Source organism: Cnephaeus nilssonii, assembly GCF_951640355.1.
Source record: "Cnephaeus nilssonii genome assembly, chromosome: X".
NCBI lineage: Eukaryota > Metazoa > Chordata > Mammalia > Chiroptera > Vespertilionidae > Cnephaeus > Cnephaeus nilssonii.
Window position 1 is genome coordinate 70,111,122 of NC_137071.1, and position 15,499 is coordinate 70,126,620.

The 15,499-nt window shown below is 41.5% G+C and overlaps 1 protein-coding gene across 5 annotated transcripts; it reads left to right on the plus strand.

Annotated features, from left to right (window-relative positions):
• The first annotated feature begins 9 nt into the window (after positions 1 to 9).
• Positions 10 to 13,734, plus strand: TCEAL3 (transcription elongation factor A like 3). 5 transcript variants are annotated; one of them, XM_079765527.1, is made up of 3 exons: positions 5,795 to 8,632; positions 9,488 to 9,554; positions 9,885 to 13,734. In XM_079765527.1, the coding sequence occupies exon 3, from the start codon at positions 9,907 to 9,909 to the stop codon at positions 10,543 to 10,545; it is 639 nt and encodes a 212-aa protein (XP_079621653.1). In that variant the 5' UTR covers positions 5,795 to 8,632; positions 9,488 to 9,554; positions 9,885 to 9,906; the 3' UTR covers positions 10,546 to 13,734. The 5 variants fall into 5 exon arrangements, with proteins under 5 accessions (XP_079621649.1, XP_079621653.1, XP_079621651.1 ...); XM_079765523.1 differs by adding an exon at positions 10 to 430 and having other exon boundaries at positions 8,542 to 13,734; XM_079765525.1 differs by having other exon boundaries at positions 5,795 to 9,554; positions 9,880 to 13,734.
• Positions 13,735 to 15,499: the final 1,765 nt, after the last annotated feature.

A 15,499-nucleotide genomic window follows, 5' to 3' on the forward strand; every position in this document is an offset into this window, starting at 1 on the left:
TGTATAATGTTCCACAATTTGCCCGGCTGGCATGGCTCAGTGGTTGAGAGTTGACCTGTGAGCCAGGAGATCATGGTTTGATTCCTGGTCAGGGCACATGCCCTGGTTGCAGGCTCGATCCCCTGTGTGGGGCATGCAGGAGGTACTGATCAGTGGCTTTCTCTCATCATTGATATTTCTATCTCTCCCTCTCCCTTCCTCTCTGAAATCAATAAAAATGTATTTTAAAAAAGAATAATGTCCCACAATTTCGGTTTGCTTGATTTTTTTTCTTGTGATTAACAGGGGTTAAGTGCTTTTAGGAAGAGGACCACAGAGATAAAGTGCCATTCTCATCACATCATATAAAGGATATATACTATAAGTATTATCACTGTTGATGTTAACTTTGGTCACCTGACTGAGGTAGTGTTTGCCAGGATTCTCCATGGTAAAGTTACTCTTTTATATCTCCTTTTCCATATTGTATATACTTTTTGTTGTTGTTGTTAATCCTCATGGGAGGATATTTTTTCCATTGATTTTTAGAGAGGGTAGGAGGGAGGGGGAAGGAGAGAGAGGGAGGAGAGAAACATCGATCTGAGAGAGACAAATCAGTTAGTTGCCCCCCGCCCCTGAGCAATGCTGGCCAAGGCTATATGTACTCTTTGGAAGAAAGTCACTATGCACAGTCCACACTTAAGGAGTGGAGTGTTCTACCTACTTGAGGGTAGACTGTCTTCAAAATTATTTGGAATTCTGCATGGGATATTTGACTTCTCCCCCTTTTATTAATTTATTTATATCAGCATGGTCTCATTAATATTTATTTGATACTTTAGATTATAATCTAATGCTACTTTTAATGTTTTGATTGCACCCATTTTAATTTTTGGCCATAGGGAGCTCTTTCAGTTGGTTTTTGTATCTATTTGATATGTGTGTAAGTAACTCTTTCTGGCACTGCAAGATACACTAGTTTTGCATATTTCCTGCCCAAGTTCTAGAAGTAACCATTTCTCCAAGGAGTCCTGATACCTTAAGTTGGAGAATAGTATTAAAAACCAGGATCTGGGAGCTAGGTGTACTCATTACTGTTGGGATATCATTGCTTCCAGGCCCTCTGAGTTGACAGAGTAAGGAGATATATGGATATATAATAATCGGGCACACTAGTGGCCCGGTGCATGAAATTCATGCACATTAAAAGGGGATTAATTAGAGGAAATATTTTAATATTGCTATCTGCCCTTTCTCTATAATAGAAGTGTCAGAGATGAAAGAAAATTAGTAAAATATATATGAAAATCTTCCTCCTGTCAGAGTCTGTGGTGCACCACGAGACCCAGAGTCAAGTCCCCGCCCATCCACATGTGCCTCAAAATCGCGCAAGACCCAGACCTGGCCTGCCCCCCCCTCATTGGGCTAGATCCAGACCCGGCTGGTCCCATCCTTGTCAAGCCCCACCAGGCGGGGGGTGCGCAGCCTCAGGTCCCCCAGCCTTGAGGTCCCCCGTCAAGCCCTGTTGGGGGGGGGGGGGGGGGACACGGCCTGAGATCCCCTGTCAAGCCCCGCTGGGTGGGGGGCTCAGCCTCAGGTCCACCGGCCCGGTGCTGGGAGGGGGGCGTAACCTGAGGTCCCCTGTCAAGCCCTGCCAGGCCGGGGGCATGGCCAGAGGTCCCCCATCAAGCCCTGCCAGGTGGGGGGCGCGGCCTGAGGTCCCCTGTCAAGCCCCACAGGGGCAGGGCGGGGGGGAGGGCTCAGCCTCAAGTCCCTGGTGATTGCTCATTAAGGGAACTCAGCCTCCGCTGTGGGCACAACCATCTTGTGTTACGGAAACCCCCTGCCTCAGCTCTGGGTGCTGCCATCTTTGTGGTGGAGGTATGGTCAATTTGCATATTCCCTCTTAATTATATAGGATATATACATTTTTATATATGTTTACTTATTTATATATTTTTAATATTTATATACAGAGAAAATTTTGCCTATAGTCTTATAGACTACATTCATTTCCAAACTTACTTATGTCAGCACCTTATTCCTCCCATCCCTCTCAGTAAGGTTGTTTCATATTTGTAATACACTTACATTCTTTTGCCACATTTTGCATTTTAGGAGTGCTGTTATAAACAATTTTTTTCAATTTCAAATTTCAATTGTTCCTAGCTGGTATGTAGGAAAATAATTAACTTCTGTATATTAATCTTACATCCTGAAACTTTGTGGCCAGGAGTTTGTCATTGTTTTGGCATTTTCTATATAGACAATCATGTCATCTGCAAATAGAGACGATTATATTTCCTCCATTCCAATCTGTATACATTTTATTTATTTTTTGGTCTTATTGCACCAGTTAGGACTTCCTGTATGATGTTTAATAGGAGCAATGAGCAAGGACATACTTACCTTGTTCTTGCTCATAGGGTGAAGTGTCCTCTTTTTTTGTTTTTTAAATTCTTTATTGTTTAAAGTATTACATATAGTATTACATATATCTCCTTTTTCCCCCATTGACCTCTCCCCGGCCACCCCCACTCCCCCAGCACATGCCCTCACCCCCCTAGTGTCTGTGTCCCTTGGTTATGCTTATATGCATTCATACAAGTCCTTTGGTTGATCTCTTACCCCCCCGCCCCCCCCCCCCCCCCCCCGCCTTCCCTCTGAAGTTTGATGATCTGTTGGATGCTTCTCTATCTCTGGATCTATTTTTGTTCATCAATTTATGTTGTTCATTATATTCCACAAATGAGTGAGATAGCATGTGATATTTATCTTTCTCCGACTGGCTTATTTCGCTTAGCATAATGCTCTCCATGTCCATCCATGCTGTTGCGAATGGTAAGAGTTCTTTCTTTTTTACAGCAGCGTAGTATTCCATTGTGTAGATGTACACAGGTTTTTAATCCACTCATCTGCCGATGGGCATTTAGGCTATTTCCAAATCTTAGCTATTGTAAATTGTGTTGCTATGAACATAGGGTGCATATGTCCTTTCTGATTGGTGTTTTCTGATTTCTAGGGATCTATTCCTAGAAGTGGGATTACTGGGTCAAATGGGAGTTCCAGTTTTAATTTTTTGAGGGAACTCCATACTGTTTTCCACAGTGGATGCATCAGTCTAAAATTCCCACCAGCAGTGCATGAGGGTTCCTTTTTCTCCACATCCTCGCCAGCACTTGTTGTTTGTTGATTTGTTGATGATTGCCATTCTGACAGGTGTGAGGTGTATTTCATTGTCATTTTTATTTGCGTCTCTCAGATGATTAGTGACTTTGAGCATGTCTTTATATGTCTCTTGGCCTTCTGTATGTCCACTTTCGAAAAGTATCTATGTAGGTCCTTTGCTCATTTTTTGATAGGATTGGTTATCTTCCTTTTGTTAAGTTGTATGAGTTCTCTGTAAATTTTGGAGATTAAACCCTTATCGGAGATAACATTGGCAAATATGTTCTCCCCTGCTGTGGGCTCTCTTGTTTTGTTGATGGTTTCTTTTGTTGTGCAGAAGCTTTTTATTTTGATGTAGTCCCATTTGTTTATTTTCTCTTTAGTTTCCATTGCCCTAGGAGCTGTATCAGTAAAGATATTGCTACGTGAAGTGTCCTCTTTTTAATCCTTAAGTATGATACCAGTTGTAGGCTTCTTGTAGATTAAAAAAAAAACAAAGTGAGGAAGTTCCCCTCTAATTCTAGTTGGAGAGCTTTGATCATGAATGGATATTGGATTCTATCAATTGCTTTTTATACATAAGTGATAAGATCATATGATTTTTCTTCCGTCTGTTAATGGTGGATTATATGGATTAATTTTCGAATGTTGAATCAGCCTTGAAAACCTAGAATAAGTTCCACTGTTAGGTGTATGATTTCTTTTAATACATTGTTGGATTTGATTTGCTAATATTTTGTTGAGGATTTTGTGTCTGTTTATGAGAAATTGGTCTGTAGTTTTCCTTTTTTGTGTTGTCTTTTATATGGTTTTGTACTTAGGGTAATACTGGCCTCATAGAATGAATCAAATGTTCTCTCTACTTCTATATTATGGAAGGAATTGTAGAGAATTGGTATTATTTCTTCCTTAATGTTTAGTAGAATTCACTGATTTCTAAATGTTCACTGGTGATCCTTAAATGTTTGGTAGAATTTGGTCCTAATGATGTCTGTCTTTGGAAGGTTATTAATTATTGATTCAATTCTTTAATAAATAAATGGCTATTCAAGTTATTTATATCTGTGTGAATTTTAGTAGTTTGTCTTTTAAGAAATTGGTTCATTTCACCTAAGTTGTCAAATATGTAGGCATAGAGTTAGTCACAGTATTCCTTCATTATCTTAATGTCCATGGAATCAGGAGTGATAATCCCAACTTAATTTCTGATATTGTTAATTTAGGTCTTTGTTTTTTCTTAGTTATCCTGGCAAGAGATTTATAAATTTTATTTATCTTTTCAAAGAACCAGAAAGGTTTTGTTAATTTTTTGTTTTCTTTCTTTCACTTTCATTTTTTTCTTCTCTATTTCATTCTTCTGCTTGCTCTAGGCTTAAATTATTCTTCTTTCTTTAGTTTCCTAAGAGAAAGCTTAGGTTATTGATGTTAGATCTTTATTCTTTTCTCATTTAAGCTAGAAATTTCCCATGAAGCACTACTTTTGCTACTTTCCCCAAATTGTGATTTTTTTTCATTTAGTTCAAAATATTTTTACATTTCTTTTTTATTGTTGTTGTTTTTTAGTTAGTTAGTTTGGTTTTTTTATCCTTACCCGAGGATTTTTCCATTGATTTTTAGAGAGAGTGGAAGAGAGGGAAAGACAGAAACATCAACGTGAGAGAAACACATTGATTGGTTGCCTCCCACGCGCACCCAACCAGGGCCTGGGCTAGGGGAGAAGCCTGCAACTGAGGTATGTGCTCTGGACTGGAATCGAACCTGGGACCCTTCAGTCTGCAGGCCGATGCTCTATCCATTAAGCCAAACTTGCTAGGGCTACATTTCTTTTTAAAAATATGTCTTTATTGATTTCAGAGAGAGGAAGGGTGATGGAGAGAGAGAGATAGAAACATAGATGATGAGAGAGAAACATTGCCCCCTACTGGGGATCAAGTCCACAACCTGGCAATGTGCCCTGACCTAGAATCGAACGGGCACCTCTCAGTGTATAGGACTACGCTCAAGCAATTGAGCTACACAGGCCTGGAAGTGCAGAAACTTAAATAGTTTTGCTCCAGCCCTTTTGATTCATTCTTTATCAACATGCATTAATAAGATAATATTATTGTTTTATATAGCATTAATTTAAACTTGCATAGATATTTGTCCTTTTAATTGCTGTTTATCCCTTCCTTCATTTTCAGGCTTCCATCTGTAATCATTTTCCAGTTTCCCTGTAGCATTTAGTATTTCTTTTGGTTCATGCCTGTGGCTGGCAAACTCTGTCTGTTTCTATTTATTTGTAAAGGTCTTTATTTCACCTTTATTTTTGAAGGGTATTTTTGCTGGTTATCAATTTCTTGGCATTTATTTTCTTTCAGGACACTAAAGATATTCCACCAACCTCATGCTTCCGTTGTTGCTGTTAAGAAGCCAGAAATCAGCCTAACTTTTTTTAATATATATTTTATTGATTTTTTACAGAGAGGAAGGGAGAGGGATAGAGAGTTAGAAACATCAATGAGAGAGAAACATCGATCAGCTGCCTCCTGCACACCCTCCACTGGGGATGTGCCCGCAACCAAGGTACATGCCCTTGACCGGAATCGAACCTGGGACCCTTCAGTCTGCAGGCCGATGCTCTATCCACTGAGCCAAACTGGTTAGAATCAGCCTAACTTTTGTTCTTTTCAAGGCATACTCTATTTTTTCTGGCTACTTTTGTTATTTGTCTTTGTCTTTGATTCTGTGTAAGTTCAATTATACATCTATGAATGAGTTTCTTTTTAATTATTCTGTTTGGGATATGTTGGGCTTCCTGGATCTATGGATCAATGTGTTTCATCAGTTCTGAAAAATACTCAGCCATTATATCTTCAAATATTGCCTCTGAACACTTCAATTTCTCTTTTCCTTTCAGAACTCTAATTAAACATATGTTAGACCTTCGGTGGTGAACACACGTTACACTATACAGATGATGTATTATAGAATTGTACACCTGGAACCTGTAGAATTTTTTTAACCAATGTCACTCCAATAAATTCAATAAAACAAAGCATGTTAGACCTTATTATACTCTCCCATATATATTTTAAATATTTTTTGACTACCTGTTCAGCCTTATAGTTTCTTCTGAATATAATTTAATTCTTTCTTTTCTTTTTTCTTTTTTTTTTTTGTTTTGCTAATCCTCACCTGAGTATATTTTTCTCATTGATATTTTAGAGAGAGTGGGAGGGTGGTAGCGGGGGGAGAGAGAGAGAGAAACATTGATGTGAGAGAGACACATCAACGGAATGCCTCCTGCACATGCCCTAATGGGCTGGGGATGGAAGAACCTGCAACCCATGCACATGCCCTTGACCAGGAATCAAAAGGTAGTGCTTTGGTGCAGCAGGCTGGTGCTCTAACTACTGAGAAACACCAGCAAGAGGTAATTCTTTCTTGAGCTGTATTTATTTGGCTGTTAAGGCCATCCATTGAGCTTCTAATTTCAGTTAAGTTATTTTTTAGTTTTAAAATTTCCTTTTTTTTTCTTCTAGTTCTCTGTTGAAATGTCAAGATTAGATTTTATTTATCTTAATACACTAAGTATTTTTGTCGTTATTATTTATTTTCATTACATTTATTGGGTTGACATTGGTTGATAGGGTCATATAGGTTTCAGGTGTGGATTTCTATGTTATGAGACTGTATTGCACTGAGCATTATGGTTTAATAGTCTGTATCCAATAATTCAAAGCTAATGGATCTGTTTGTTACCTGTTATCTCTGCTGCTTTTCACGTAATTATCTTTTTTTCTTTGTGTTTCTGGTTATTTTTGGGTGTCAGCATTGTACATGGACATTTGTTTATTGAAATAACTTGAGAAATAAGTTAACAGTATTTTACTCCAAAGAAGATTTTGTTTGCTAGTCCAGTAAGGGTGATTCCTGTATGGAACCACCATAATCTATGTTTAGAGGCCACCTATATGTTGCAAAACCAAACTTAAAGACTTTCTGAGGGCTAGTGTATTTCCAGTTTGTAATTAACCTTAATCTGAAACATTTTGGTTCCCAGCATTATATGAGTGATGGTTTGTTAGGAAACTCCTCCTCTTTCAATGAGCCTTTGGTGTTGATATTTGTTACTCTAGTACCTTGAGTCGGCTTTAGGTTCAACTCAGTTTGGTGCTGGTTTACTCCTTAACCTTTATTCATTAACAGGTACCCTCAAGACAAATAAAAGAAAACATGGGTAAATTCCTCTTTGACCTCATGTAAAAAAAGTTCTTAACTATGAATCAAAATCTAGATGCAAAGAAGTATGATAAATTTGACTACATATTAAAATGTATGGCAGACAATAGACACATGAAAAATGCTTAAAGTCACTAATCAGCATAGTCATGCAAATTAAAACTACAATGAGGTATCATCTTACACCTGCCAGAATGGCTACCATCGATAAATCAATAAACAAAAGTGCTGTCAAGGATGTGGAGAAAAGGGAACACTAGTACACTGCTGGTGGGAATGCAGACATACAGCCACTATGGAAAACAGTATGGAGGTTCCTCAAAAAATTAAAAATGGATCTGCCATTTCACCCAGCCATCCCACTTCTGGAAATATATCCTAAAATCCCCAAAATACCAATCAGAAAGAATATATGCACCCTTATGTTTATAGCAGCATTATTTACAATACCTAAGATCTGGAAACAGCCCAAGTGCCCATCAGTAGATGAGTGTATAAAACAGCTGTGGTACATTTACACAATGGAATACTATGCAGCTGTAAAAAAGAAGACTCTCTTACTCTTTGAGACAGTATGGATGGACCTGAAATAAGCCAGTTAGCCTTAGTTAATGTATAAAGAGCACTTGAAAAATGAGATGAGAAAGAACAACCACCCAATAGAAATATGTGGAAAGACGTGTACATACAATTTACAATGATATTAAAATAAAATGCAATTGAGAGACTTCTCACCTATCATATTAGTGGAAATTAAAAAGTTACACATTATGGTAGAAAGGAGTAGTGCAGTAGGTAGCGCGTCAGTCTCATATGGTAGAAAGGGCGTGGGGAAACATTCCTGTATTGCTAGTGGGAAAGCAAAAAACAGGTCTGAGCCTCAGGGGAGGGACTAGCCTGGAGATGTAATTAAATTGGGAATCACCTATGCTTGGAGGAAAATAAACAGATAACTCGGAGAGAACTTGTGGACTGAGAATAGAGGAGGCCCAGGAACACCTTACTTAAGGAGGCAGCACAACTTTCTGGCAGGCACCACCACCAGACTCCAGTCAGGCAGAGCTGGTCTTGAAAACAGGCTGTGGGGCTGAGTTCCTGAGCACTCTTAGTGAAGTAGGGTACCCTCCCTGTGATTAGCTGTCACACCTGGCGATAATGGGTATCTCACAGGGATGTTGGGCGAGGACCTGAGATACACCAAGTAATGAACCTGCGGGCAGAAAGCTGCCTCCTGCTGTCAAGGATGTGGAGAAAAAATTCAGTGAGTACCCCCATTGCCATCACCCGCCTTCTCCCCCCCCCCCCCCCACCCATGGTCTGCAGCAGCCTCGTCTCCCAGGATTTGGGTGAGGGGGGGGTGTCCAGTTGGGGTGATGCGACGCTCACGTGATCCGCCGAGTGCCCACGTGGGCAGCAGCCCCCGCCCCTAGACAAATCCCAACACCGTCAGCTCCCCTTGCCGTGGGGTGCCACCTCCCTGAGATGCCCTGGCAGCAGGCGAGGGGCGAGTGGGCTTCCATGAATTTGAGGAGGCGCAGGCCTGGCCCGGGCCCGCAGGTGAGTGTGCTGGTGGGCCTTGCCAGCGGCCATGGTTGGGGTGAAGGTGGATGTGAGGATAGGGAACAGCGGTGGGGTGGGGAAGCTAAAGAGTCACGGAGATGGGGGAGGAGGTGGACGCAGCACTGCGCGGGCAGGTGAGGAAGGAAGACCCCATCACAGGCCCCGCCACCTCCTCAACGCCCCACCTCTAAGCCCTCCATCCATTTTCGAGCCCGAAATGTGAGGGGGCGCGTACCGCAGTGCGACAGTGAAACGTAGGCATATTCTGGAAATACCCCCCCGCCCCCCACCTCACACTGGGCCTGTGAGGAAATATCGACCTCCACGAAAAAGGGGTGAGGGTGGGGTGGGTTAACTGCAGGGGAGGGGGACACAGAAGCACAAACAGTTTGGGAAGCTTCCTGGTCTGGTGTCCCAGTCCTGAAAAGAGATATGGCCACTTGGGTGCGGGGCAGGTAGGGGAGGGCAACGTTGGATGTGGAATCCCCTGATTCAGGAAAGGGACACCAGTCCACTGAGCGCACAGCCACTGGCCCGGGTTCTTGTCTGTCTGCAGGTCTGTGTGTCTGACCCCAGCACTCTGCTAGGCACGGAAAGGAAGATCCTGTCCAGAATCCCTGCAGGTCAGTGAAAGTGGAAAGAGGCGCTGGACATGGGCTAGGAGTGTTGGTGGAGGGTGAAGGTTGAACAGAATTTGAGGGCCCCACTGCCCATCCTACTTCCACATATAATATACACATATCCCCGCCCCCTGAGGGATGGTACAGAAAATGGTAGGGCTTGCCAGAGAAATGGTTGGCGCTCGTGCGTACAGTGGGGGAAATGTGACAGAAGGCCAGCTCAGGGGAACCCTGACCATGGGCCAGATGCCAGTACTGTCTGAGCCAGTCCTCCGTCTTCCTTGTCTTCTCTTCCTCTCCTCCTCCCCCACCCCACCCCACCCCCCAGTACAGGAAAGGGAGGGGACATCTCAACATGGAAAAGCTCTACACGGAAAATGAAGGAAAGCCAGAAAGCGAGGGAAAGCCAGACGATGAAGTAGATACAGAGGACGAAGGAAAGTCAGACGGGAAAGAAAAGCCAGAAGTGGAGGGGAAGCCAGAGCACGAGGGAAAGCTCCAAGATCAAGGACAGCCAGGTGATGAGGGGAAACAAGAAAAGCAGAGCAAGTCCCAGGGTGAGGGAAAAGCTCGCAATGAGGGCAAGCCGGAACCCCAGGCCAAGCCGGAACCCCAGGCCAAGCCAGAACCCCAGGCCAAGCCAGAACCCCAGGCCAAGCCAGAGAGCCAGCTGCGAGCTGCCGAAAAACGCCCGGCTGAAGAGTATGTGCCCCGGAAAGCAAAGCAAAAAACGGACAGGTGGACGGATGATTCCCTCAAGGACTATCAGGAGGACTTACAGAAAAGGCATTTGGGCATTGAGGAGAGGATGAGAGAATGTGGAGATGTAGCAAGGGCTCAGGAAGAGCTAAGGAAAAGACAGAAAACAGGTAGTTTTCACTGGATGCAAAGAGATGTACAGGATCCATTCTTCCCAAGGGGCCAGCGGGGTGTCAGGGGAGTGAGGGGTGGAGGTAGGGGCCAAAGGGGCTTACATAATATCCCATATCTTTAAAGCCCTTGGACTTCAATTCTGATTTATCTGTTGAGAATACTCTAACCCTGCTTTCCCTGGGTGGTATTTGCCAGGCAATGTGCTTTAGACCTAAAGCCGATACTTTACTGTAGGTGTCTGTCACTCTTGTTACCTGCAGCCTTTTGATCCAACTATACAGTTCTGTCCGTTTCAGTACTGGATTTTCATCCATGTGCATGGAAGAGATGGTCATGGTACTTTGTAAAACAATAAAGAAAACTGTTTTCAGAACCACATATACAGTGCCAGCCCAATTTTGTAAAAATGTGAATATGTTTGCATAATGCATTTATGCACAGAGAAGACTCTGAAAATGTGTGCACTAAAAAGCAGGTGATGGTGTTTCCTGCATGGTAGACAAAAAAAGGTCTTGCCTGTACTCAAAAATAAGTCCAGTCACCTGATGGTTAGGTACCTCCATGCCATTCCTCTGTGGACATGACCATCCCTATGTCATCCCCTAGTTGTAACCATGTCAGTGGGCACTGATGTCCCGTATCCTGGGTCCTCTACTGCTCTATGGCTCCATTTGTGATTCTTTTTCTTTGCTTTGCTCACTAATCTCCACTTTTTCCTAAAGGATATGGATTATGTTTGTCATAATTTAAAAAAATCCCAAAAAAATCTGAAAAAAGAAAAAAATCCAGGAATCAATACATGGTAATGTTCAGTGAATTTATGAGGGCAATGAAAACGCTTAAAAATTCTTGTCAGAATGTAAAATGATAAGTAAAACGTATTATCTCTAGGGTTCATAGCTAGAGGAATCAATCTGGTGGTTTTAACAACTGAGTGGATCAAATGAGGTACTAAGTATGTGAGCTGTGCTGGGCTGGCTCCTTTGCAGTATAAGAACCCTGTATCCTGTCAGACACTCAGGGGAGAGCTCACCTGTGCCCAGGAACAAATCCAAGTAGCTGAGAAGAGGTACCATCCTTCTCTGGATATTACCATATACCCTCTGCTGACAGCTATTGATACGATGGAGTCCTCATGGTGACAAAGGTCCTATGATTCCCTATAGTCTTCAAAGGGCCAAAGCCCCTATTTGACTCCTACAGGAGTGTGGATAAAGCCCATCCCCCAACTTCAGAGTTATACCTACCCAGGTGGTACCGCCCAACGGCTGCTTGGGCCCCACTGTATTACATAGTGCATAGCAAAGTAGTCACTATTTTTAGTTCATTTTATATTTGCTTATAATTTCTTTTCTCTTCATAAGACTTAGATATTTTTGGTCCACTGGGGGCTGTGTCCTGAGACTAATATATGCACCAGGCAATGGATGTTGATTTGAACTAAACACCACACTGCAGTACCCCAGGGAAACCATATCTAAATTTACATGCCTTTCTTAGTGTGTTTGCTCTCTAAAATGTCTTCTGGCTTGCTTGCTATACAAAATCAAGAGACTTGTCCACACAGAACTGAGGGTCACACAACTGAGTTTCAAGCTGAAAATACCCCTTCCCATTCCAAACCAATTCCAAATGAAAAGGGTAATAGTGCTCTTGAAAATATTAAAAACTCTCAATGTGAGACATTTTTTATTTAGCCAACCAGTATATTCTTTTCTCAAAGTAGATTTTTTCTTATTCATTCTGATATTCCTTACAGTGTAGTTGACACATTTACTTAATAAATTATGAGTGAATCAGGAATCCTGAGTTTAAAGAGATATACCGCTTATGGACTAGAGGCTGAATAGTGTTAATATGATAATCCTCTCCAAAATTGATCTATAAATTCAATACCATCCCAATAGAAATCCCAGAAAAACAGGATTCTAAAAGTTATATGAAAAATCAAAGGACATAGGATAACCAAAATATTTTGAATATGAAGAACAAAGAGGACTCATTGACTGATTTCAAGACTATAAAGCTACAGTAATCAAAACTATGTAGTATTGGCATAGGCTAGACATATAGATCAGTGGACTAAAACAGTCCAGGAAAAGGCACACATATATATATAGTCAATTCATTTTTTTAAAAGGTCCTAAAGTAATTCAGGGAACAATAGATTTTTCAACAAGTGATGCTAGAACAATTGGATGTTGTCTTAATTCAGGTTGCTATAACAAAAATACCACCAATTGCGTGGCTAAAACAACAAATACCTATTTCTCACAGTTCTGGAGTCTGGGAAGTCCAAGATTAAGGTGCCAGCATTTCGGTGTCTGTTGAGGGCCTGATTCCTGGTTCATTAACAGATGTTTTCACATGGCAGAAGGGACAAGGGAGCTCTCTGGTGTCTCTTTTATAATACGACTAATTCCATTCATTCAGTAGGGGGATCTTGGGATCTAAAGGCTACCAGTCGGTATTCCCTTCTACATAACCCATACTTATTCAGATATTGAATGTACCCACTCAGGGCATCCATTATAGAGGAAACAGAATAACTGGGAGAAGAAAAAATGACCATCTCTGTAGATATCATTCAGCCTTTCCTCCCAGCAATCCCAGTGTTTGCTCAATGAGTCCATGTACAAAGTGGACATGGAAGGAGGAATAGAGCTATGCAAAAGCTCAACAATATTGACTCTTCTTACCAACCTTATATAACTACTGTCACAGCTGAGTACAGAACCAATGTTGAGCCCCTAACATGGCACCATTTCTAGGGGATACCAGTCATCAATTTTAAAAAAATTGATTATAGGAGACCTCTTCCACCTCAGAGAGACTACTTTGTCTTTAAATGGAAATATGTGGGGCGTGGCTACAGTGTTTTGGACAGGTTCAAGCCTTGGACTGATGAGAGGGCACAGTCCTCTCGTGGCCACGTGCAAGTCCCAGCTTGGAGGGCAGAGCCCTCCTAGCACAATTATAGCCAACAGCTAGAGTTGTAAGCTTGAACCTATGGTCCGAACACGTGGCTCCATGTGCCTGAGTAATGTAGGCTTGATAGAGTTCAGGTGCATGTAGTTGAGTAGGATCGAAACCTATGAGAATGTTGTAAACCTCTTGACCACGCCCTTACTTTGCCTCGTGGAAATCTGGCTATAAAATAAAGACACGGCTTGTGGGTGCAGCACTGTCTCTCAGGAAGCAGCGTCCCACTGAGACCCAGTTTTCATTCTCTTGTCTGTCTTCTAAGCCTTTCAGCCGCCCCCACTCAGGTTCACCCTTGGCTGTGCCAGTGCGGCACAGAAATAATCATGCTTTTTAAGATAGTAGTTTTATTGAGATACTAGAGGCCCAATGCATGAATTTCATGCATTGGGCCTCTAGTTTTAGAATATCCTCACCATGCCCCAAAGAAACTGTACATTAGCAAACACTAAATATTCCCCTCCCCCACCATTCTCCCCCCACCCAGTTACTGGCAACCACTAATCTACCTTCTGTCTCTATGGATTTGGCTATTGTGGACATTTTATACAAATGGAATAAAAATATGTGGTCTTTTGTGACTAACTTCTTTCACTCAACATAATGTTTTGAAGGTTCACCCATGCTGCAGCATGTATCAGTGCTCCATCCCTTTTTACTGACTAATAATACTCCATTAAATGGTATACCACATTTATTATCTGTTCATCAGTTGATGAACATTTGGGCTATTTTAATTCTTGGCTATTATGAATAATGCTCCTTTAAACATCTGTGAAAAAGATATTGTTTGAATGCATGTTTCAATTATTTGGAGTATGTGCACCTATGAAAATAATTAATGGGTTATGTGGTAACTAGGTTTAAAATTTTGAAGGATTGCTAAATGTTTTTTATTTTTATTTTATTTTTGTTAATCCTCACCCAAGGTTATTTTTTAAATTTAAATTTTTTAATATATATTTTTTATTGATTTCAGAGAGGAAGGGAGAGGGAAAGAAAGATAGAAACATCAATGATGAGAGAGAATCATCGATCTTCTGCTTCCTACATGCCCCCTACTGGGGATCAAGCCCGCAACCCAAGGCATGTGCCCTCGACTGGAATCAAACCCTGGACCCCTCAGTCCTCAGGCTGGTGCTCTATCCACTGAACCAAACCAGCTAGGGCAAATTTAATTCTATTTTTTAAAGAATATTTTTATTATTGATTTCACAGAGGAAGCGGGAGGGAGAGATAGAAACATCAATGATGATAGAGAATGATTGATTGGTTGCCTCCTGAACGCCCCCTACTGGGGATTGAGCCCTCAACCTGGGAATGCGACTTGACTGGGAATCGAACCATGACCTCCTGGTTCATAGGTCGATGCTCAACCACTGAGCCACGCCAGCTGGGCTCCATTGAGTTTTTAGAGAGAGTGGAATGTAGGGAGGCAGGGGGAGAGAGAGGAACATTGATGTGAGAGAGACTCACTGATTGATTGCCTCTTGCACATGCCCCGGCCTGGGCCGGTGATCGAACCTGCAACCCTTTGGTTTGTGGGCCGACGATCTAACTACTAAACCACACCAGTCAGAGTGCTAAATGTTTTTAAAAGGGGCTGTACCATTTCTCATTCTCACCAACAATGTATGAGGTTCCAATTACTTAATATTCTCACCAGGACTTGTTCTTGTCTGTCTTTTGAAAAATCTATCTTAGTGAATGTGAAGTGATATCTCATTGAGGTGTGATTTGTATTTCTGTAATGGGTAATGATATCAAATATATTTTCATGGGTATAGTGCCCATTTGTATATCTTCTTCAGAGAAATATCTATTCGAAACATTTGTCCATTTTAGAATTAGGTTATTTGCCTTTTTATTGTTGACTCATAAGAGATCATTATATATTCTGGATATAAGCCCTTATCAGATATATGATTTGCAAATCTTTTCTCTCATTCTGTGGGATTTCTTTTAACTTCCTGGATGGTGTCCTTTGAAGCACAGTTTTTCATTTTGATTAAGTTCATCTGTTTTATCTTCATTGACTATACTTTGGTATCATCTTTAAGAAACCATTGCCTAACCTATGGCAACCAATATTT

Bases quoted from the DNA above. Each gene is read 5' to 3' on its own strand.
- TCEAL3 (XM_079765523.1), top strand. From the start codon at position 9,907: ATGGAAAAGCTCTACACGGAAAATGAAGGAAAGCCAGAAAGCGAGGGA.